Here is a 21,020-nt window from a genome sequence, read left to right on the forward strand (position 1 = left end):
CACAAAAGGAAGTAGCAACAAAGAAAACATTGTGTGCTTTTCATTTAAGTAATTTTTGTGATATACGTAAGTAGACATACTCTAAGTTTTGAACATGTGCATGCATTCATAAAAATGTGAATGAAAAAAGTGCAGAATTACATGCATATACAAATATCATCAACAACAAAAACATACACATGTTTTACCATATCAGTTTTTACCTGGCTGAAAAATTGACAGGCTTCCATCAGTATGTCCAAAGACTACTTTCCCTTTTTTTTTTGGATGCCACCTAAACAGACAGATATCCGACAAGAAACTGTGTGCTCCTTTATGTGCTGTTACCACGTTGAAAGATCCTGAGATAGTCCAAATGTACAAAGGACCTCTGTGGGACACAAATGCAACTGCGTCACCTTCATTCCAGCACCAGCTTAGTGATGCAGGAATTCCTGAAACATACAGAGTAAGGATTTAAAATTCAGTGCATTACTGCCAGGCCCAGTAGCAGTAATTGTCTTGAACACCTGTACAAACAATTACTCATATACACAAATCATAAGATTGAAATTTAGAAAACTGTATGAGCACCTTATGGTATGAAAATAAACTACATATATCCAGAAAGAAGAAATACTTCTCAAATTATCTCAAAGCTACTTTGATGGGCTGTAATTTATGGTAGCTGTACTTGATTTCATTAGTGCCATTGTCAGTCACACACATGAGGGAGGAGGATAAGCTTGATCCTACAAAACATGCCTCTGTTCATTCAGAATTCTATTCACTAGTAGGTTTTATAGTAAGCTGTTTGCAAAAGTTAATAGCAATATAGTAAATACTGGCTTACATTTTCTATTTTTGCAAAACAATGAAATTTAAAGATAAGAGACATATTTGTGACAAAACCAGAAAGCCTGGAAATTAAAGCAGATGCTTAATCGTTTACCTCTGGACATCTGACAGTTTTAGCTCAGTCACATAACACCTACCTACAGTGTCAGCAGGTTAAGGATTTCAACATTAGCAACTCCAACACTAATTATCCTTATAAATTTAATGTGTGTCTGAAGGGGTAAACAATAAAACAGATTCCTCAAACTGATAATTCATAACTGTTCCAATTTGGACATTCTAATGCTACTCTTGCTGTCTTTGTTACTACTACATTATCAGGAGGTTTAAAGAGATTATCCTAAGAATGATTTTTAGAAAGTTTAAAATTAGAAAGAAAAAATTGCTTCACATGTATTTATTGGTTGAAGCAGGATAAGTTCTTATATTACTGAATAACTGGAGTCAACATTTGGTTTGGATTAGATCAAATCATTTCATGTTTCCCTATTTATTCCCTTTACAGCATATGCAAGACATAAAAGATATTTAATGGTATCCTAGATACTCTCTTCTGTAGAGTCCCAAAGTATCCTGAAAGAACGTGAGATACTGACTGTTTGCAGGCAGCATCTGTTTTCTAAGAATGTAAATGTAGGAGTCATTCCATAAATGGCTGGAAGACTGTTTGAAAAGAAAGATATAACCTGTTGGTTTTGACTGAATGAAGAACTAAACAAGAAAAGCTGACAGGTATAGACATTCAACACCATAAACATTTATTGCAATTTCCTAATCAGCAGTTTTAAGCCCTGAGATACTATGCAGTTGGGCGAGCATTAGAATATTTTAATAAAAACCATTTTTCAAATTCATGGATATTTTCCACCCAGATCTGCTGACTGCTACATTATTTGTTTTCGTTTTCATAAGCTTACCATGAAAATACATGATCAAAGCTTAAATCTTAATTATTCATCCTTTTTATAAGGATAAAAACGTGTTTGCTCAACAACAACAAAAAATAAAGTAAAAATTAAATGGCAACAAATTCTTGAATTGGTCAAGTACTTTATTTTTTCCTTTATACTTTGTGTTCACTAATTACTGGATAGTTTGGGGCAATTTTCTGGAATAGACTATTATAGTCTTCTAACATAAACAATAACAAATCTGATCACATGAATATTGTGTTATGTAACTGCTACACGCCTGGCCTACTAATCACTACTATTTTACTGCATATCAATATTTCTGATACCTGAAGATGAGAAAAGCTGTATGAAACAAACAGACCTCCATGTCTGAAATACCTTTTGTATCATCCAGCCTGGCCACAACTTTCTGTTCAGTCACATTCCAAATAATTACTAAACTATCTGCACTGGCACTTGCAAACATGTCAGGATTGTGTGGACACCAAGATATGGCTGTGATTGTCTTCTTATGCTCAGACATAATTGCTCGAAGCTTGAATTCATTGTATTGGTGATCCAGCTAAACAAAAAGCAAAAATGCATTTTAGAAATAAATATTTTGAAAATTCATCTTAAATACTGTTGAGTAGGAGAACAGTTCAGGCTTATAGATGGAATTGTGATGAATTTAATAACTGACTAGTTGATATCTCAACACATTACATTTGTACCTATTTAGCTTACGCTGAAGTGTTACCAAATATTCAATCAGCTCAAACGGTATTAACATACATTATTATTTTCTCTTTCACACAATTATATTCCTTTAATAACTGCACTCAAACAATTTTCACATAACGACTCTAAAGTGCATTCTTTATAGCTAACCTACAAGCGACAGAATACAAAAATGAGTACAAAATTCTTCTAAGTTCTTATTTTACTTAGTCTAATTTTAAAAGAAGTCCCAAAATTCAACATCAAATTTTATTCTAATCCTGCTAGGAGTATAACTTGTGCAGTTAAATAAGCTAAAATCCTGCAGTATTTCTCAGTCTGAACATTCCACATGACAGCATTTACAGTTTTTGTTATTTGTTGGCGTACAGCAACTGGGAACTTGAAAAGACCACATTGCTCTGCAGTTCAGAAACAGTGCAAGTAATAGCTTATACCAAACAAAAGAAAGGCGGGCCAAGGAATTCACAACTCCATATATCTATGTCCGAAGTTCCCCAGAACGGGTTAAAGCAACCTTAAAAGATTAGGCTTACATTTCAAATGAAATCATGTAATTTTTTCCATTTCTCTCTCAAAACCTGTGCTATTATTGCACTTTATTTATCTCAGGCATTTGTTGGATTGTGAGCTTGTTTTTTGTTTTTTTTTATCCAAATAATTCTGGACACATGAAACTTGAAATACAATGTTTAAATCAAATTTTTACACCTATTCTATCTAGTGGAAAAAATAATTTGGAAAAGGTATCTTGAATGAGAGGTTGAGTACTACAAAGTTACCTTCTCAGCAGCATCCGTACTTCCAAACTAAAATACAATGAAAGGGCTCAAAGTAATACAGACAATGTAAAAACAAACAAACAAAAAAACACAACAACAACAAAAAAACAACACCAAAAACCACTCTGTTAAATAAGAAGTCTTACCTGGTAAATATAAATAGCAAGTGTAGCACAGTAGGCAAATCTGTCCCCGCTAGCAGCACAAACATCTTTGTTCCATGGCTGACATCCAGCAGCTAGAAGACCCACTTGTCTAACATATGACATTTTTGCCTTTAAGACAGAAAATCATTAAGATACAACATGAAAACATGTTACAGTACAGAACAACTTCTTGTCTCCATAAATAACTTATTTTTTTTTTACCTTAAAAAAATAAAGCTAGCTTTTGTTTCAAATATAAAATCATGCATTTGTGAGGTATAAATGAACATAACAGAAGTAAAGCCAAGAGAATGTTCACAGGCTCCTTCAGCATTACAAAAGGAGGGGATTTTGATGCCCCTCAAAAGAATCTCTTAGAGCTGTGGGATGTGGGGAAGTAGGAAACAGCAAATGAAAACAGGAATTGTTCTTGATTTGCATGAGCTGAAGCTGTTCTACACTTTCCTCTGTAGTTAGATTTGAACACTCTCTAAATCAAAGCATAATGTCTTCTCCGATTTTCTTTTCATTCCCCATAAAGGCAGCTGGACATAATAAACCACATGCATTACTTTTGTGTTAGGTATGTCAAACAACAAAAAAAAAAAAGAATCTGGGGGTGTTGACAGCCAGCTGAACACAAGCCGGCAGTGTGCCGGGTGGCTAAGGGAGCCTATGGCATCCTGGCTTGTGTCAATAATAGCACTGCCAGCAGGAGCAGGGAAGCAATCACCCTCCTGTATGCAGCACTGGTGAGGCCACACCTTAAACACTTGAACTGAACACCGTATTTAGGTGCAAGAAAGACTTGGAGGCCCACTCCAGAATGTCTGGAGAAGGACAATGGAGTCATGAGGTGTCTAGAGCACAAGTCTTACAGGGAGCAGCTGAGGCAGCTGGGATTGTTTGCTCTGGAGAAAGGAGTCTCAGTTGTGCTGAGGTGGGGATGGGCCTCTTCTCCCACATAACTATAGACAGGACAAGAGGTAGCAGCCATAATTTGTTCCAGAGAAGGTTCGGGTTTGCAAAGATTTTTTTTTTTTTTCCTCAGAAAGCAAAGTAATACATTGGAACAGATTGCCCAGGGAGGTGTTCCAGAAAAGTGCAGATGTGGCATTGAGGGACATGGTTTAGTGGGCATGGGTGATGTGTTCTGAGTTGGTCTAGATGACCTTTGAGGTCTTTTCCAACCTACATGATTCTACGCCACTAGGTTAGTATGAGTATGAATTACTCATCACCATTCTTTCAGGAGAAGCTAAGTTTCCTTAACTGCTGTGAGTTGTGGAAAATAAAAAGCAAAGTTTACTGAACAGTAATACAGTAATGCTGTAGTAATCTATGACTCCAGTGTCTGAAACAAGGTTTTCCTCTACATCACCTCTGCTAACTATCATTAAATGTGTGCACAAAATCAGTTGCTCTAACTACACTTTTTCCTCTGCAGTGTATGAGGGAAATAATCATTTGCAGGGAATTTAAAAGCTGTAACAGAAAAGGTCCTTGAAGAAATGATATAATACAAGAAATACCAGAGGAAAATATAAGCATATATATAAGGAACAATATTACAAAAGGAATCTCAGACTACTTGCTCCACTCAGACTAAGAGGATAACTGACTTTAACATAAAAACACAAGAAATGCTCTGCTGAGCAAGATCAATTATAAATCTAGCTCAATATTTGATTAATGTTTATATATCAAAAGGCTGCCTAGACAGAGCAAGAGCCTGGTCACTTTTCTATAATCCATTTACATACCATGAATACAAACATCTGCAAAGGTATTGTTTGCTAAAATTTACTCCTCCCTGCAAACTAATTACTTTAACATATAGTTATTTTCAACTCTATATTATAAAGCACTTTATTCTCACTTGTAAGAGTACAGATTGTTAACAAAGTGCAGCACTATCTTTAAAGAAAACATTTTCATCAGTGCAAACATTCAACTCATTAAGTAGTACCACGATGAAACAAATTGATACAAGCATTTTCAACAAACCACACTACATATTAGGAACAGTTTCCTATCAATAGTTGCTTTTCATTAAGACTCAGTTGTTTTGCTTCAAAAATAGGGCGTGCAGCCGTTTTTTATTTCTCTTTATATAGCAAAATAAACGATACAGAAGTAGTTACATTGGATTCTCAAGTATACTCTGGAAAAAAGCTATGCATGTAAAAAACACATATACTCCCCTTAGAAATCCAATAAGGGATGCCTACGGTTTCCAAGGAAATGAGCAAAAGAGGGAGGACAACAATGAAAATGTTCTTCCCCCCTCCCTCCCGATTGGCATAAGCAGCAACAATTGGCATAAGCAGCAACAACAGTAAGTTGCTAAATATAGGGACAAAACACTAAATTGCAATTCTATTCATCTTAGAATTACTATTTACAAATAACACATGGATGGACTAGATACATAGACATGGCTATATATCAAAGTCTTAGTGATAAATGCTTGGTAATTCCTACCTTAGCCTAAGAATCATGTTTGGTAAATCAATTAAGAATTTCCATCATCATTCCATGTGACCCTGCTGCTTCCAAAATGCAAAAATCTCGTTCTGGTTGTAGAATAAAATGACTTCACTTGACCATGAAGGAACTAAACCTTGATGTTCAGGTAACACTACAGTTACTAAGGAATGCAGGGGAAAAGACTGAGCATTGTGTTGCACAACACTCACACAGTGGCAGTAGCTTAGCAACTGCAGGTCTTTAACAGGCACAAATTCAATTTCAGCATTACCTCCCTTTCTCTGCTTCAACTACTCAGTTTATTTCATTGTTTTTTTTTTGTTTTGTTTTGTTTTTCTCTGACTGTACAACAGTATTTATTTAATAATAGCTGTTCAGATCAAGCATTTAGCACCCTTTAACTATTATATGTGCTTGCATGTTTTAAGTATTCACAAATGCTCAACCATCAAGCACCAACCTCTATCATATACTAATACCATTAGCAAATATATGTTTACAATGTGGCACGAACACAGAAGTGAGTATATTTTATGTAAATCAATATGCTTCTGTATATATCAAAAGCCTGTTTTCCGAACAGCTATGTATACTAAGGTCCTAGGTGTCTCCTGCTTCTATTCTTACTGTCTTCCAGTTAAGTCTGTACATTTCCTTATGAGAAAAGCTTGCTGCTACAGCTGTAGGTTTGATATACAGATATTATCTTTCAGCCATACTATTGCTCCAAGGTCAATGACAATATAGTAATTAAAGACCTACTTTAACGAGACTTTAGGTCTCCTTAAGAACACTGGGCATATCTGTGGGAAACACCACTGGAGATAAAAATGTGACCTGCCAACCTTAGAGCTTCACTTCTACTGCCCTATTTAATCAGACCAGTTGGAAGCGTCAGAGAACAGACAAAGAATTCTTCTGGATAAAAACATGGAGATTTTCAAAACAAGAAGTCTCCATGCCTGCACGTACAGCAGAAACCAATCTACATCCTCTCTGTGCTTGCCTTAATATTAAGCAGTACTCTTCCAAAGGGGCTAGAAAACACCAAGCACATTATAACCACATTAAGAAATTAAGTTATAGCTAGTAATCTGTCCAGACCCATCAAATAAAGCATAATTGGAAATATTCCATTACACATGCAACTTAAAAGTAAACAGACAAATCAAATCTAAGACTAAACAGCAATGAAATATCCATAAACTTAAATAAATGATCCTTTCTAAAACATTTAAGAAGCCAGTGCATTCTCTAAATTTTCTACTACATTCATAAAGTAGGAAAAGCCTTGTGAATGTTTACCTGTATGAATCAGTATTTTGCACAATTCTATATCCCTAAGATTAAAATGTAATTTGAAGAACTTCCAAAGTAAAAGAAAACACACAGAAGAAATCTTATACTGTGAGAATGACAAATTGATGAATACTATCAAAGATCACTTGCCATGGATTTAGGTAGATTAATAGAAAAAGAAATTAGAAACAAAGGATGGAGGGCAATGTTATCTAGCAATTCTAAGAGCTTAAGACGAGAACTGATACTGATATCATTTGAGCTGCTACATTCAAATGCACATCCTTTCTGCTTTGCAGGGAGTACCACAAAATCCTGAAGAACTTTTAATTCTTGATAGAATCAAACTGCAGTTGCTACTGCAGGTACCTAAACAGTCTTACTGAGGATGTATGTGCACTGCTTCAAAGTGAATACTTCTCAGCAAAAGATTACCTAAAACTGCCTACATATATCACAACAGTGACAAGGCAGGATAATTATGCAGGTTTATGCACATAGTGCTGTTAAAAGAAGTTAAGAACTTCATACTTCCCAGCAGGATTTAACCTTGCTAGCTGACTATTTCTTAAAGCACCAGGTTGATTGCTAGCTTACCACTGACTGCATGGACACTTTGCATGCTTCTCTAAAAAGGAAGAAAAAAAAAAGAAGCAGACAAGTTTCTTCCTACTTCTGTACACAATTCATAGAGCACACATTGCCAGCTGCTCATGGAGTATCAGAATACCCAGAGGCAGAGTGCCAGTTTCAATGCACCACAGTTGAAACAAGCTTTGTATTTCAACACCGTTCTTCTAGAACAGCAGAATCCTTTGCTAGACTCATCACCTGCAAGTTTCCTAACTTATGCTTAACTAACAAGTTTAAAATGGGTGTGTTTGATTATCTGGACACTGACTAGAAAAAGAACAGTTACAGGAAAAAGTATTTTAAAAGAATAATGTTCTCTTAGTTTTCACAGCTATTTTAAACCTCCTCAATAAACCCAGAGCTGAAGTACTAGCAGAACGGACTTAACTATCTGACTTCACATGGGAAGATGTCCTACACATGACATGATGTCATGGTTTTGTGCTGTTGCTGTCAACATTCTACATCATGACACCTAGAAATGTTCTGCAACTGGCTGTTGTTTGGTTAAGTCTGGACTTAAATCAGACTGAAAGTGCATTTTGCCCTGTAACACTGGATTTTATGGTACAGGCAGCAACTTCAGGATTTGCGGCAAAGGAATCAGGAGCCCTATTTAAATACAGAACCAACCAGCCATGCTTCCTTACAAAGCTCATTTTCATTTCCTAGAAAACATTAGGATAGAAATCAGGAAGGAAAAGAAAAAAAATATCACCTTCCTTAATGGTGCCAGCTCAGCAAACACACAGAGATTCTTCCATTCATGTTGCTCCTCTAATCCCTTGCTTACAGGCTATTACATAATAACGTGTAATTTTTGTTAACATTATCCTTCTGTGAGCTGGTATTCTTGCTCATCTCGGATGACACAATTCTAAGGATATGCAGTAAACACACACACACACACACACACACACACGCAAAAAACAACCCAAAACTTTGAAATAATTTAAATCAAATACTTCTCTCAAGAAGTATATAATGATATTCAAGATAAACAACAGTAACAGAATGCTAATTTCAAGGCAAGGCATTCAGAAATTAGATAGGAATTACTGCATTTTTAATTCAGTCACCTTGACTGTTTATGAAGATCTCTCTAAGAATAATATTTTAATAAACAAAATTCACAATTAGAATTCTTACTCTTACTCTTCCACAAGCCAGAGAAGCTTCTCAAGGATACGAGTATAAAAATATTAAAGCAGAAACACTCTTACTTGAAAACAAAAACATTAAGATGTTATTGTTAAGTTTTAAACATAGAAATTAAACGTTACAAAAAAAAAAAAAAAATCTGATCTCAAGGAAGTCCTATGAAGAAGTGTTCTTCACTTCCTTAATACACTACAAGTACAGCTTCACTACAATATCTCTGAAAGTGTGACTTGAACAAGACAAACTAAATAGAAATACTACAGTTTGAATCAGACTAAGTCTGGTACTTCTAACAATACATCAAGAACCTTGAAGTACATACAATCAGCCTGAGACACCATACTTTACTGGTTGCAAAACTAGAGGTATTGACTGTTCATTTTGTACTAGAACTTGAATTTTCCTATATATTATATGATACATGGTTGTATGCACTCCTTCGTATTATCTCAGTGTAAAACACCTAACATCCTACATAAGAGTATCATCTTGCAATTCAAAGTTCCCAAAATCACTAAAGATTGCTTTTGTGCTGGCTGACTGTCAAGATGTTACCTCTAGGTACAATCTCATCTGTGAGTATCTGCTGAGCAGCTACTAAAAGATTATTCCACTTCTGAGACATTCTAAGGCAAGAGTCACATGTAATATTAGAATTGTGCAAGTACAAGGATCCACCTTTTTTTAATATTCATGAGGTTATAAATGATATTACCATGTGATACGTGATATGTTTTTAAAAGCTGCTGGCCTTTGTGTTTCAGTAGCATCACCCACATTCTGATTCAATAGCTGAGAACACACTATTAAAACGAGAAATAGAAATTACAGTTACGTAAAACAACTCAATGCAGTGAAACAAATACGATATTCATTTCTCACCCTAAATCTATGAAAGCAGATGTAGATCAAGCTTGCCCAAAGCATATGGTTATAAAAAGGAATCCAAGCTACCCAGCAGATGTTGCTATAGTAACCACACCTCCTCTTCAGAAAATTGTTAGTAAAAAGGAAAGCACACATATCCAAAGTGAAACTTGGAAATGACCTCAGGTGAATTTATCTCCCAATTGTTTTTTTTATTCAATTAACACATCTAACTAGTTTATTCCACACATAGTACCATAGCACAAAGAATTAATGTAAGTTTGAATGCTTGATTCCCATCTCACTTAATATTAAAGAAATCTAGCAATTAAATTATGCAAACAGCTGCCTTACCTTCCAATATAATTTATCCACCTAGAAACATTAATTTTCATATAAAATCAGTTTAGATGTTACATATGATATAAAAATCCCATTGAAACTTGCACCACCATAGAAACATTGATACTAGTTACATAATAAACAGAAGCTTAAAGAGAAACAAAACTAAAAGGAGAAAAATATTAATTTAAGCAATTCTTACTCGTTGCTGTCCTTCATACCAATCATCTTCATCAAACCAGTGGGAAATGTAAGTCATCCAAGCCATGACTGAGTGTGGAAATTAAAAATACAGAATCTGAACACCTGCAAGTACAACGAGTTCTGTGCTAAAATTTACTGAAAACTACAAGCCAACCAAAGATCAGATCTAAACTCTGTCACAATTCGCTGATGATATATTTATGAATTTAAAGCTTTATCGTTTGAGATACCTTTAGCAGCAATATAAATGTTATCCATATATTGGATTCTGAACAGAAGCAGAAATCAGCACTAAAACAGTAAATCAGTAGATTGTGCATTCCAGTATTTTAAACTACAGCAGGTTTGTGCTATAAGCTTGATTTTAGAATGCTTCCGAGCTCTGAAAATGAGGTTGCTCTTTGAATCATTCTTATTTGTCTCCAATAACGATTTGTCTTTTCCCCCTACATATACTGTCCGTAAGAAGAGTGGTTCAGTGCACAAGAGCTGATATTAAAATATAAATTACTTCCAGAGTCACATGATGTGATGTGTCTGGGTTACGTAGGGAGTGCTTTCAGCTAGCAGAGGGAGGAGTGGCTGCAATGACTGAATGCAAAACATCTTATGCTTAACAACATTAAAACGAAAAGCAAGCAAAAGCATCTTCACTGCAATGTGCACAGCCTGAAGGGCTCAGCCACAGCTACCAGCAGTGGCTGGCAAATTTAGGAAGCCTAATTTTCACTAATTCATCAGAATGCATCCACCGCTTTCCTCTCCCTCAGGATAGTTTCATATATCTATTACTTCTACAATAAGTATCACGTCAGACTTTATTGTAAAGAAGTTGTATTATTTACATGATAATTAGAGATCCTTGAGAACTACACAATCCCCACTTCTGAAGTCCAGAACCCAGACAACCTGTATCTTTCTAGGCTGAATTGTTTCTCTAAAGCTATTAATAGAATAATTGCAAATGTTTGATCAAGAAAAAAAAAAAAAAAAAAAAAAAAGAAAGAAAATAACAGTCTGAAGTGCCACATGTTAATTTGGAGCTGACGGTCAGCATTACCTATTGTCACAAAAGAGCTGGATTCCCTCTTAACACCAGTATGCAACTCAGTGTCATTACCAGTTCTACTTGAGCACAGAGTTTTCATGAAGGTGATCAGGTAAGCAAGTTATGTTCTCAGATACACAGCAGGGAAGAGAAGCAGCAACACTTAAGCTTTCCAATGTCTTACTCGATAACTATGACACTCAAAGGCAAAGCACCAAACTACAGAAAGATTAAATCAAGACACCCAATATGTTTATGAGAAGTAGCACTTCCAGATTAACTAGACTGCTTGGAGTTACATAGCCCTCCAGTTTAGCAGAAACATACACAAGAACAAAAAAGAGCTTCCTACCATACTGCTGAAATTCTTCTAGAGTTTAAAGACTTTGTTTCACACATAAAGCTGCAATTGTCTGCAACACCAAACTACATCAGAAATACAGGTTTATATCAGATACATCCACTCAACTGAAGAAATGCTCAACAATATCCTTGGTCTTTGACTAAATGATAAAGAAGTCACTGATGTGCTAAATGAATCATATGCACATTACTACTGCTTTTCACAACCTAAAAACCACCACTTTGAGTATATTAAAACCAGCTTAATAGCAGCATATTTAGGAAAGACTATTTTCAGGTTGCCTTGCCTCTTGATAAGGGCACATTGCTCAAGATTACATATGGTATATAGCCTTATTAGTTCAGCAGTAACTGGGATTTGTTGCCATTCAAAGCCTACATCAGTTATTTATGTTTCATGAATAGCATAGCATGCAGTCAACCAAAAATCCACTTAGCACACTGTAGTGCTACAATGAGATGGAAAGTGCTGTAATGATAGCAAAGTAGCAAAACCCCACCTGCAGCAAATGAGGATATGCCCAAATGCAGCAGACACAGATGCAGAAACAAAGGAAAGAATCTGCTTACCCATGAAAGGTATACTGGAATCTCCAGCAAGATACCTTTGCCTCCCCTGTCAGCCCTTAAATGAGATATGGGAAGGGGGGTATCCTGGCTCCACTCCTGGTCACTCAGGAACATTGCATGCACCTGAGCTCCCCTGGGTTGGCCCTGCCTCCCCACCAGGCACTCAATCACTGGTTGAAGCCATGACTCAGCATTTCTCCTATACGCATACAGCCATCATTCTTTCATTCTCTTTTTTAATGGCAACAAAAGCTACCATGATATCAAAGTCCTAATAGAGCAAATTGATTTTTTGTTCAAGCATTGGGTGTTAATAAGGCATTTGAGTAGATCAGACCAGAACAGACATCTTTAAGGCATACATAAGTGTTTTATTTACATTACTGGAGATGAATGACTGGCCCCAAAGTTTACAGAACTAATGTTTTTCTTGTAGTGATGTTACAATTGATCTTACTTCCAGACACTTTCTTGCAGGTAACTTTTCACTGTGAGACTAAGTTCTTTAAAGAAAGACATATCCTCAACAGAATCTGAAGGGATAAATTGAAGAGTATTGTGGCCTCAATCTCTAAACACTAAAACATATCCCTAAATATAACATTCATATACACTTTATCCAAAACCCACAGGACAGAAGATTACATCTGAAAATCAAGATCTAAATGACACTGCAATTAACAAGCTGACGCTGTTCTCCCATACTATCTGACAACTGCTGCGATCAGCAATTCATTTCAGTTCTGACAAAATATCTTCAAAACCAGACGAACAGTTACAACTTCCCTATCCTGATTTATCACTTCTGTGATCAAATTTCCTATTTTTTAATACACTGTGTCAAATCAGCGATCAATTATTGTATTTCTCCAAACGCATTTCTAATAACTGCTTGTTTCTGCTTACAATCTTACTCAGAAATTGTTAGGTATTTGACTACTGAAGAAACGATACGGACAAGTTAGATATACTCTTGCCCTAAATCAGCATTAAGCAGATTTTGAAATTAAGAATGATTTTTGAATATCTGGACTTCAGAAATTGGTATTTTATGAGTTCATCCCACAATTCACTTGGAACTTTTTCACAGAATTACTCTCTGTCAATCCACATCACAGGTATTATTTTGTAATATATTCCATAATATTACTATAAATTATTGACTAACAAAATTAACGATGGGAATTAAAGACAAAAAAAGAAACGTTAAAGAACAAAATGCCATTTAAAAATCCTTAGTTAGTACAGTATAGAAGTCCACTGATTTCTTTTCATGATATGTATGGCATTATGTAAACTCAGTATATCAGTATCTGTAGTAAAAAAAAAAAAAGCACGTCTGGTTTTACTTACTAATTTGTGCTTTAATAACTTTTACAGTGAGAACACGAAGTATGTAATAATTGTCAATTATTATTGTCAATATCCTACAATAAATCCAAAAATAGCATGCCTGCAGTGAGGCCGTGCAATAAGCCATAACCAACCTAGGTTTCAGGAAGCCTGTCATATGAGGTCAGCCAGGAATTAGGTCTTTCCCCCCAACTGCTCCCAGAGTACTGATGGCACAACAGCAAGTATGTTGTCTCTCCTTTCCCTTCTCACCCTCATTTACTCTTTCCAACAAGTTATATGGATTTCTCAAGATAACATATAGGATAGCTAATAGCTATGCCACCTCACGGTGATCAAAACAAGCTGTTAGTAACACCCATGAAACACCATCATCATCACTAGAACTGTGCTGGCACAAGACTTTAGAACAACCTTCCTGTGAGAGTATAAGGACAAAAGTGCAGCTAACTTTAAGACTAAGCTTTATCGGTTTATGAAGAAGATTAGGCTCTAGCTGCCAACAATAGCAGAGGATTGGACTTGATCACACATCTTCCTAAGATTATTCCATAACTGGATCTTGAAAAACAAATCCAACGAAACTTTCAGTTGTATTTTCCTTCTAAGGAAACAACTTGAACATCTATTAAGAAAAAGATATAAATGAGCATAATCATGCATGCACTATCACTGTTACTACTGTTTAGCAGACATTTCTATTCAAATTCAATGAAGAGCTGCTACAACATTGAAGAAAAAGGAAAATTACATATCTTTGATTTTTAAGTTTCTTAATAAAGCAAAAATAGGAAGGCACACTGTTCATCTGTGGAGAAAAATTATAACCTTACCCAAAGCTAATTAGATGCTGAAATACTGGTCTCCATTTCATAATCACAACACATAAATCAAATCTGGATGTAATCAAAGCTGATGTATTGCACTTTCTGGCTGTCAGAAAATACATAATACAGCAAGAAATATGCTACGTCTATTTGTTATACCATGTCCATAGCATTTGTCCTGGTGCAGATAGCATGTAAGCTATGCCAGCATGTTTATCAAATAAAAAATAAATGTACTGAAATATAAATTAGCTGAGATAGATCCACTTAGTGTATTTAAGACATCTTAACATGTTAAGAATGTAGCAAAAAACAATTTTCAGCATCAGAAGCACAAGCAAAACATAACTTACAAGTCGGAGAGAAAACTATGACAAAAAGAAATAATCCTGCCTACTTGTGAAACTTGAGGCAAGTATTTCATACCCCTCAGAGTTCAGCTGTGTCCCTTTGCAGTTCATGATTACTACTGTTAACAGATTTTGGTTAGCTGAGCCAGGTTAAGTAGAAAAAATATAGATGGCTAATTGATAACCCAAGGTTGGAAAATTAGGTAAAGCTGGAAACAGATGAGATAAAAATAGCTTTATCAGGAAAACAGCTGAACACTGGGGCATCTGTCTCCAGCATAATCTTCCAAAGCATGGAGATCTTCAGCCCTAAGAATTTTTACAGAACAGTTTGCAGAGTTAACAGCTCACGCCAGGGGTCACGTGCTCTTAATAACCACAGTATCAACAGGAAATACTCCAAACAATCCTATCATCAGAAAAGAAAACACTTCATCTGCAACAAGATTGCACTCTATTCTCTGGAAATCTGAAAGGGATACAGCTACTTGTGTGTTCAGAACCAGCAGGTTAAGGACATAAAAAGATATAGGTTAATAACAAATGATTACGGAGCTCTGCTCAACACTAACCACACACTTTAGTAAGTCTTAATTTTTATAGCTAAGCATACAAACTTATTTATGAAATTTTTCTCTGGAATTTCACATATCCTTTTTCACTCCATCATCAGTCTCCTATCATGGCTATTTTCAGAGACTTGGCAGCAACTAAAAAAGGAAGAGAAAGAAGAGACTAGGGCCCAGGCTATCAGTAGGTATGGTAGGTCCTGCTTCATTAAGAAGAGTGTTGTCTAATGAGAGCAAGTAATGGAAACAACTAAATCCAAGACAGAAATAAAACTGAGGATCTTAAAACATAAATCAAAAGGATTGAGATAAACTCCATCACCAAAAACAAACTGCAAGTACAGGTTAGTTTTGGGTAGAATATTAGGAGAAATTTATTCTCTGAAAGACTGGTCAAGTACTGGAATGGACTGCCCAGGGAGGTGGTTGAGACATTGTCCCTGGAAGTGTTCAAGAAATACTCAGATGTTGTACAAAGGGACATGATTTAGTGGGGAAATATTGGTGGTAGGTGGACAGTTGGACTCTTGGAGGTGGTGAGGCACAAAATCAGGCTGCCCACAGAAGTTTTATTGCTCCATCCCTGGAGGTGATTAAGGCCAGTTTGGATGGGACCCTGGGCAGCCTGATCTAAGGGCTGACACCTCTACTCCCAGCAGGGGAGTTGGAACCAGATGACATTCAGGGTCCCCTCCACACCATTCCATGATTCTATGTCCTTGTCAAGGCAAGGGAACCATGACATATATTAGCAATGAATCCAGTCAGACAATGCCTGCAAGTTATCTTAACGTTTTATATTACTAATGTTTCTTCACAAGTTCTTTACATCACCTTGCCCCCATATGGGTTACAACAATTTACCAAATTGACTATGGTCTTAATTGATTTTGAACAGTTTTAACTTGCAAAATATATATAAATGTAAACACAAAGTTAACACAACTAATTCATGCAAGACATTTGTTTTCTAACATTTGACATTACATCTGTAACTGATACACATACACCTATAGAAAGGGAAGAGACAGGTGAAAAGATGCCACAACCTAATGTGGCACATGCCACAACCTAATGGTGTTTCCATTATTCTAGTGCTGTCAAAAATTAGGAAGTGCAAAGGTCAGTAACTTTAATCTAAAACAATGGGAACTGTAATTTATTACGAATAACGGGCAAAATAATACCATGCTAAATTTGGAAGAACATCTGATTTGTTTACCATACGTAACCAGTTTTCAGCTATTTATGTATTATATTCTGCAGTAGTTAGGACAACTCCTAATAACATGAAGCTCCCTACTGACTTTAAAATCCAGGTTTATAAAGCTTACTACTGCATTCCAAAAAACCCAGACTTGGATTCTACACCTATTTTCAAGCCCTCAAAAACAGTCTCACAAATTGCATGCAACCATTTCTACATAAAGCAGCATTCCGAAGACAACAGAGAAATTTAATAGAACTTTAAATACTACTTTTTCTTGCAGTGTCAACTGTCTCAAGCTTATCTTCATGAGCTTGGGTGCTCAGACTGTACGCTGCCTCTTTTTTTTTTTTCCTTGAAAAAACAGTTAGTGTAGATTTAGACTAGATATTAGGAAGATATTCTTTACTTTGAGGATGTTGAGACCCTGGCACAGGTTGCCCAGTGTGGCTGTGAATGCCCTCTCCCTGGATGCATTCAAAGCCAGGCTGGATGGGGCTGTGAGCAACCTGGTCTTTAGAAGGTACCGCTGCCTATAGCAGGGGGTTGGAACGAGATGATCTTAAGGGTCCCTTCCAACCCAAACTATTTTATGATTCTCCGCACTTGTTTTTGTTCCCCCCCACACACACCCAGCACGGTAGGCATCTGAATCACAAACAAGCCCAAAGCTCCGTTTTCTTTGCCTTCTGCAAAGGACGAGTACTTTCCAGGTGTATTACTACTTCTACTGCTACCCCCATATTTACAAGTGCCCGTTTCCACATGAGAACGCCTGCAGAGAGACACGCTTAAAGCAGAACACTGCCAAACACCACGCCAAGGCCCAACACCACTCCCCAGCACGACCCTACGCACCTCCGACAGCCGCCCAGAGCCCCGGCAGGGCCGCAGGTAGATGACAGAACACCGCGCGCGGAAAAACGAGCTCAGCCGCCGCCCGCGGCGGGGCAGGGAACGCCGAGACAGGGACCTGGCTAACAGCCGCCAGCCCTCACCTGCCTTCCCGTAGCGCAGGGGCAAAGCAACCCCGTCGCCAGGGCAACCCGACGGGCCCGCCCCGCCGTGCGCCGATTGGAGCCGCTGACGGCAGCGCTGGGAGAGCCGCCGAGGGGCGCGCGGGAGCCGGGCTGTGCCGCTCCGCGTCAGTTGTTCCGTGCCAGGTAGGGGGCTCCCCGCTCTTCTGTCATGGCGGCGGGGAGGCGCTGCGTCAGGAGGGGAGAGCTGGTTTCACACCCTCAGGCGAAATGACCCTTTCATTTGTAAGTTGACATGACTCTTGAGCCAACGAGCCGTCTGTGCTTCCTTTGTGGACACCACACTGAATAGAATCACAGAATTGCTCAGACTGGAAAAGATCATCAAATCCATCCACAACCTAACCAAACTACCCCTAACAACCCTCTACTAAACGGTGTCCTTGAGCACCACATCCAGGTGGTTTTAAAACACATTCAGGATGGTGACTCAACCACCTCCCTTTGGAGCCTATTCCAGTGCTCAACAACCCTTTCAGTAAAGAAGGTTTTCCCAGTTTCCAACCTAAATGTACCCTGGCACACCTTGAAGCCATTTACCCTCGCCCTGTCACCGGTGAGAAGAGACCAATGCCGCTCTCACTGCAGTCACCTTGCTGGTATCTGAAGAGTGATAAGAGCTATAAGGTATCCCCTCAACCTCTTAGTCACATCAACGAGTCCAAAAATGTGTTCTGCTGCACCTCCCTCCACCACCCTGGCATCATCGGGTATTTCACATGAGCTTTTTTAAGCCACAGATCTTTACTAGACACTCATTTATCAGACCAAACTATCTCCTGATTCAATTTACTGCATCACCATTACGGTCACTGATATTAGTGCAGTACATATGGTGAGGCAGTAGCCCGCAATTTACAGAACTACACCTTCATTCATAGAATCACTGAGGTTGGAAAAGACCTCAGCTCATTCTTTTCCTTACCGGAGCTCTATATTTTCTCCTTCCCCTGTTATTAAACCAGAACATAAATTATTCATTCTACATATGAATAAAAATAGAAATAAAACTTTAAATTGAGTGTCATTTTCCACCGCTTATAGAATCAGCGGGTACTTCGAACTCTGGTGACTTTCATTTCATTTCTGCGATGTGACTGACCTCTGGTGAGAGACAGCAAACAATATTTTCCTTTAGTTTTTCAATGTTCTATTCCTATGAGTGATCATATCACTATTCTGCTGCCTGGCAGTGGTCAAGCAATTTTCTTCCTCATGTAGGACTCATACCAATGATTACTTTTCTCCATTGTTGCTGAGAAGTGCTTACTGAAAGGTGTCAGAATAAGAAAGTACTTGAAAGATATTATATAAATTACACTTAGTAGTTAGTGCATTTGTTTTGTTAGATGCATACAGTCTTTGCTATGTCTAAAATAAACAATTTCAAATGCTCCAGAATAAGCTCCTTAATAGGAGCTGCCTCCTTGGTAGTTACAGAATTATGCCTGTCTGGAATTTATTTTTGAAATTGAGTATTTGTCAGAGAATCCAACATTTGTAAATGAGATCAGACCAAGTCAGAATGCCCCACTTGCCTTAAGGACCTGTACTGGCTAGGTTTTGAAAACAGAGTTTCTGCATGACCTAAGGAGTCCCAAGATGGCAGATTCCTTCTGGCTGGTGATTATCAATAGTTTTCCAAACCTTCCCTCCTTGAGCTTAAAAACCATTCCCACTTCTTCTAATGCTGTCTACCCTCATAAAAAAATTGATTTGCCTCCTGTTTATAATCTCCTTCTAAATACTGGAAGGCTATAATGAGACTTCCACCCAACCTTCTCTTCTCCGGGCTGAACAAGCCCAGCTCCCTCAGCCTGTCTTCACTGAGGAGGTGCTCCAGACCTCTGATCATCTTTTCTCTACAGCTGGAGGCTTCCTTTGATCAGGTGCCCTCTAGTGACCCTGTCCCTAATTCTAACCCACAGGCTCTCAACCTGCACCTCGCTGTTTTTCAGAGTGAGCTGCTCACAGTCTATCTGCTCTTTAAAATACAAGGTAACTTTCCCATCCTTCCCACATAGCCTATCCCTTCTAAAAAGGTGATACCCCTCCACAGTGGTATTCCAGCAACGGGAATCATCCCACCACATTTCTGTTATAGCAACCAGATAATAAATTTCCAAGTTCATCACAGTTTCCAACTTCTGCATATTTCCCATGCTGCATGCACTGGTGTAAAGGCACTTCAGCTGGGCTTTCTGACACACCACCTTTCTACCACCTCATTGTAACAGGCAGCCTCCACTTAGTACTGGCAATTATAGCACCTGCACGGCCTTGCTTTCATTAAAATTGCAATGGGTATCTTTTCTGTTTAACAGCGGAAATAATTAATAGAGGTATTTTCTTGTAAGAAAAATCCTGCGGTAGCTCAAATAACCAACATGGGGAAACCCTTTCTACAAACAGACTCCATACAGCATACTGCCTTGATAGTGAAGGCCCATTCAATGAAACTTGGGATTCCTAGTATCTAAACGGAGGCAAGATTATCTATACTATTATTTCTTTATTTTTGTTATCTCTAATAAATAGCCTTTTAAATTATACTTTGCAGACTTTGGTGCAGCTTTTACTGGGATCATAACTGAGCAGAAACTCCTCATGTATAGAACACCTCTTTTTTGTGGTTTTTTTTTTTTTTTTTTTTTTTTTTTTAATTATTAATTTACTTATTGCTCCTTATTGCTCAGAAATATGAGGAGTATCCAGCCTGTTGCAAAACTTTAGTGGTATGTTGATGCTAACTAAAACAAATGCCTTTGAAACCAAAAAAGCACCCAGGTATGGCAGATATGCTGACCCAACTAAGCCTCCCTAGACAGTGCTTCCATGTTAGGCTCAGTGGCTACTGAATGACGCCCCTCCATACCCTGTTACACTATCTGGCAGGTATCGCGAAGGGTGTACAGATGGCCCTATCTGATGTTTTCACCTGTCCTTTGTGGGCATTTTACACAATTTAGATAACAAATTAGTAGTTGTATTGCCAGGAAAAAGAAGACCTTTAGCTGAGAGAGATGTAGTTTATGGGGAAGAAAGAGGATACAAAAGCACTACAGGCAGCAAGGTGTGCTGAACCTCTCAATGGATTGGAACTCTGTGCAGCATGCCAAAGCTGTCTCAAAGAGGATTGTCTGATGGTGGCACATCTCAACCATCTTGGCATCTGCAGGAACTTATGCTTAATTTGGCATTCCTACTTCCTAATTATTCAGTAAATAGTATATAGCTTTTTATACATATTGAGACATGTTTCTTGCTGAGACACAGAAAGAACATTACAACTGACTTGCAA

The 21,020-nt window shown here is 37.6% G+C and overlaps 1 protein-coding gene across 5 annotated transcripts in view; it reads right to left on the bottom strand.

The window, feature by feature from the left end:
* WDR17 (WD repeat domain 17) overlaps positions 1–17,728 on the bottom strand; it is a 47,378-nt gene extending 29,650 nt beyond the window's left edge. For 3 of the 5 annotated variants that reach the window (XR_011903374.1, XM_072334577.1, XM_072334576.1), the window contains exons 1-5: positions 10,626–10,870; positions 10,394–10,461; positions 3,400–3,528; positions 2,130–2,313; positions 204–434 (exon numbers count right to left, since the gene is read on the bottom strand). Coding sequence is in view for 4 of the 5 variants with exons in the window: in XM_072334577.1 (XP_072190678.1) it covers positions 204–434; positions 2,130–2,313; positions 3,400–3,528; positions 10,394–10,461; positions 10,626–10,653 (640 nt within the window). In the remaining variant the exon portion in view is untranslated. Of the gene's footprint in view, positions 1–203; positions 435–2,129; positions 2,314–3,399; positions 3,529–5,883; positions 6,074–10,393; positions 10,462–10,625; positions 10,871–17,540 lie in introns of those variants that run through there. The other 2 variants (XM_072334578.1, XM_072334579.1) reach the window with 2 other exon arrangements.
* Positions 17,729–21,020: the final 3,292 nt, after the last annotated feature.

Source organism: Excalfactoria chinensis, chromosome 4 (genome assembly GCF_039878825.1).
Source record: "Excalfactoria chinensis isolate bCotChi1 chromosome 4, bCotChi1.hap2, whole genome shotgun sequence".
NCBI lineage: Eukaryota > Metazoa > Chordata > Aves > Galliformes > Phasianidae > Excalfactoria > Excalfactoria chinensis.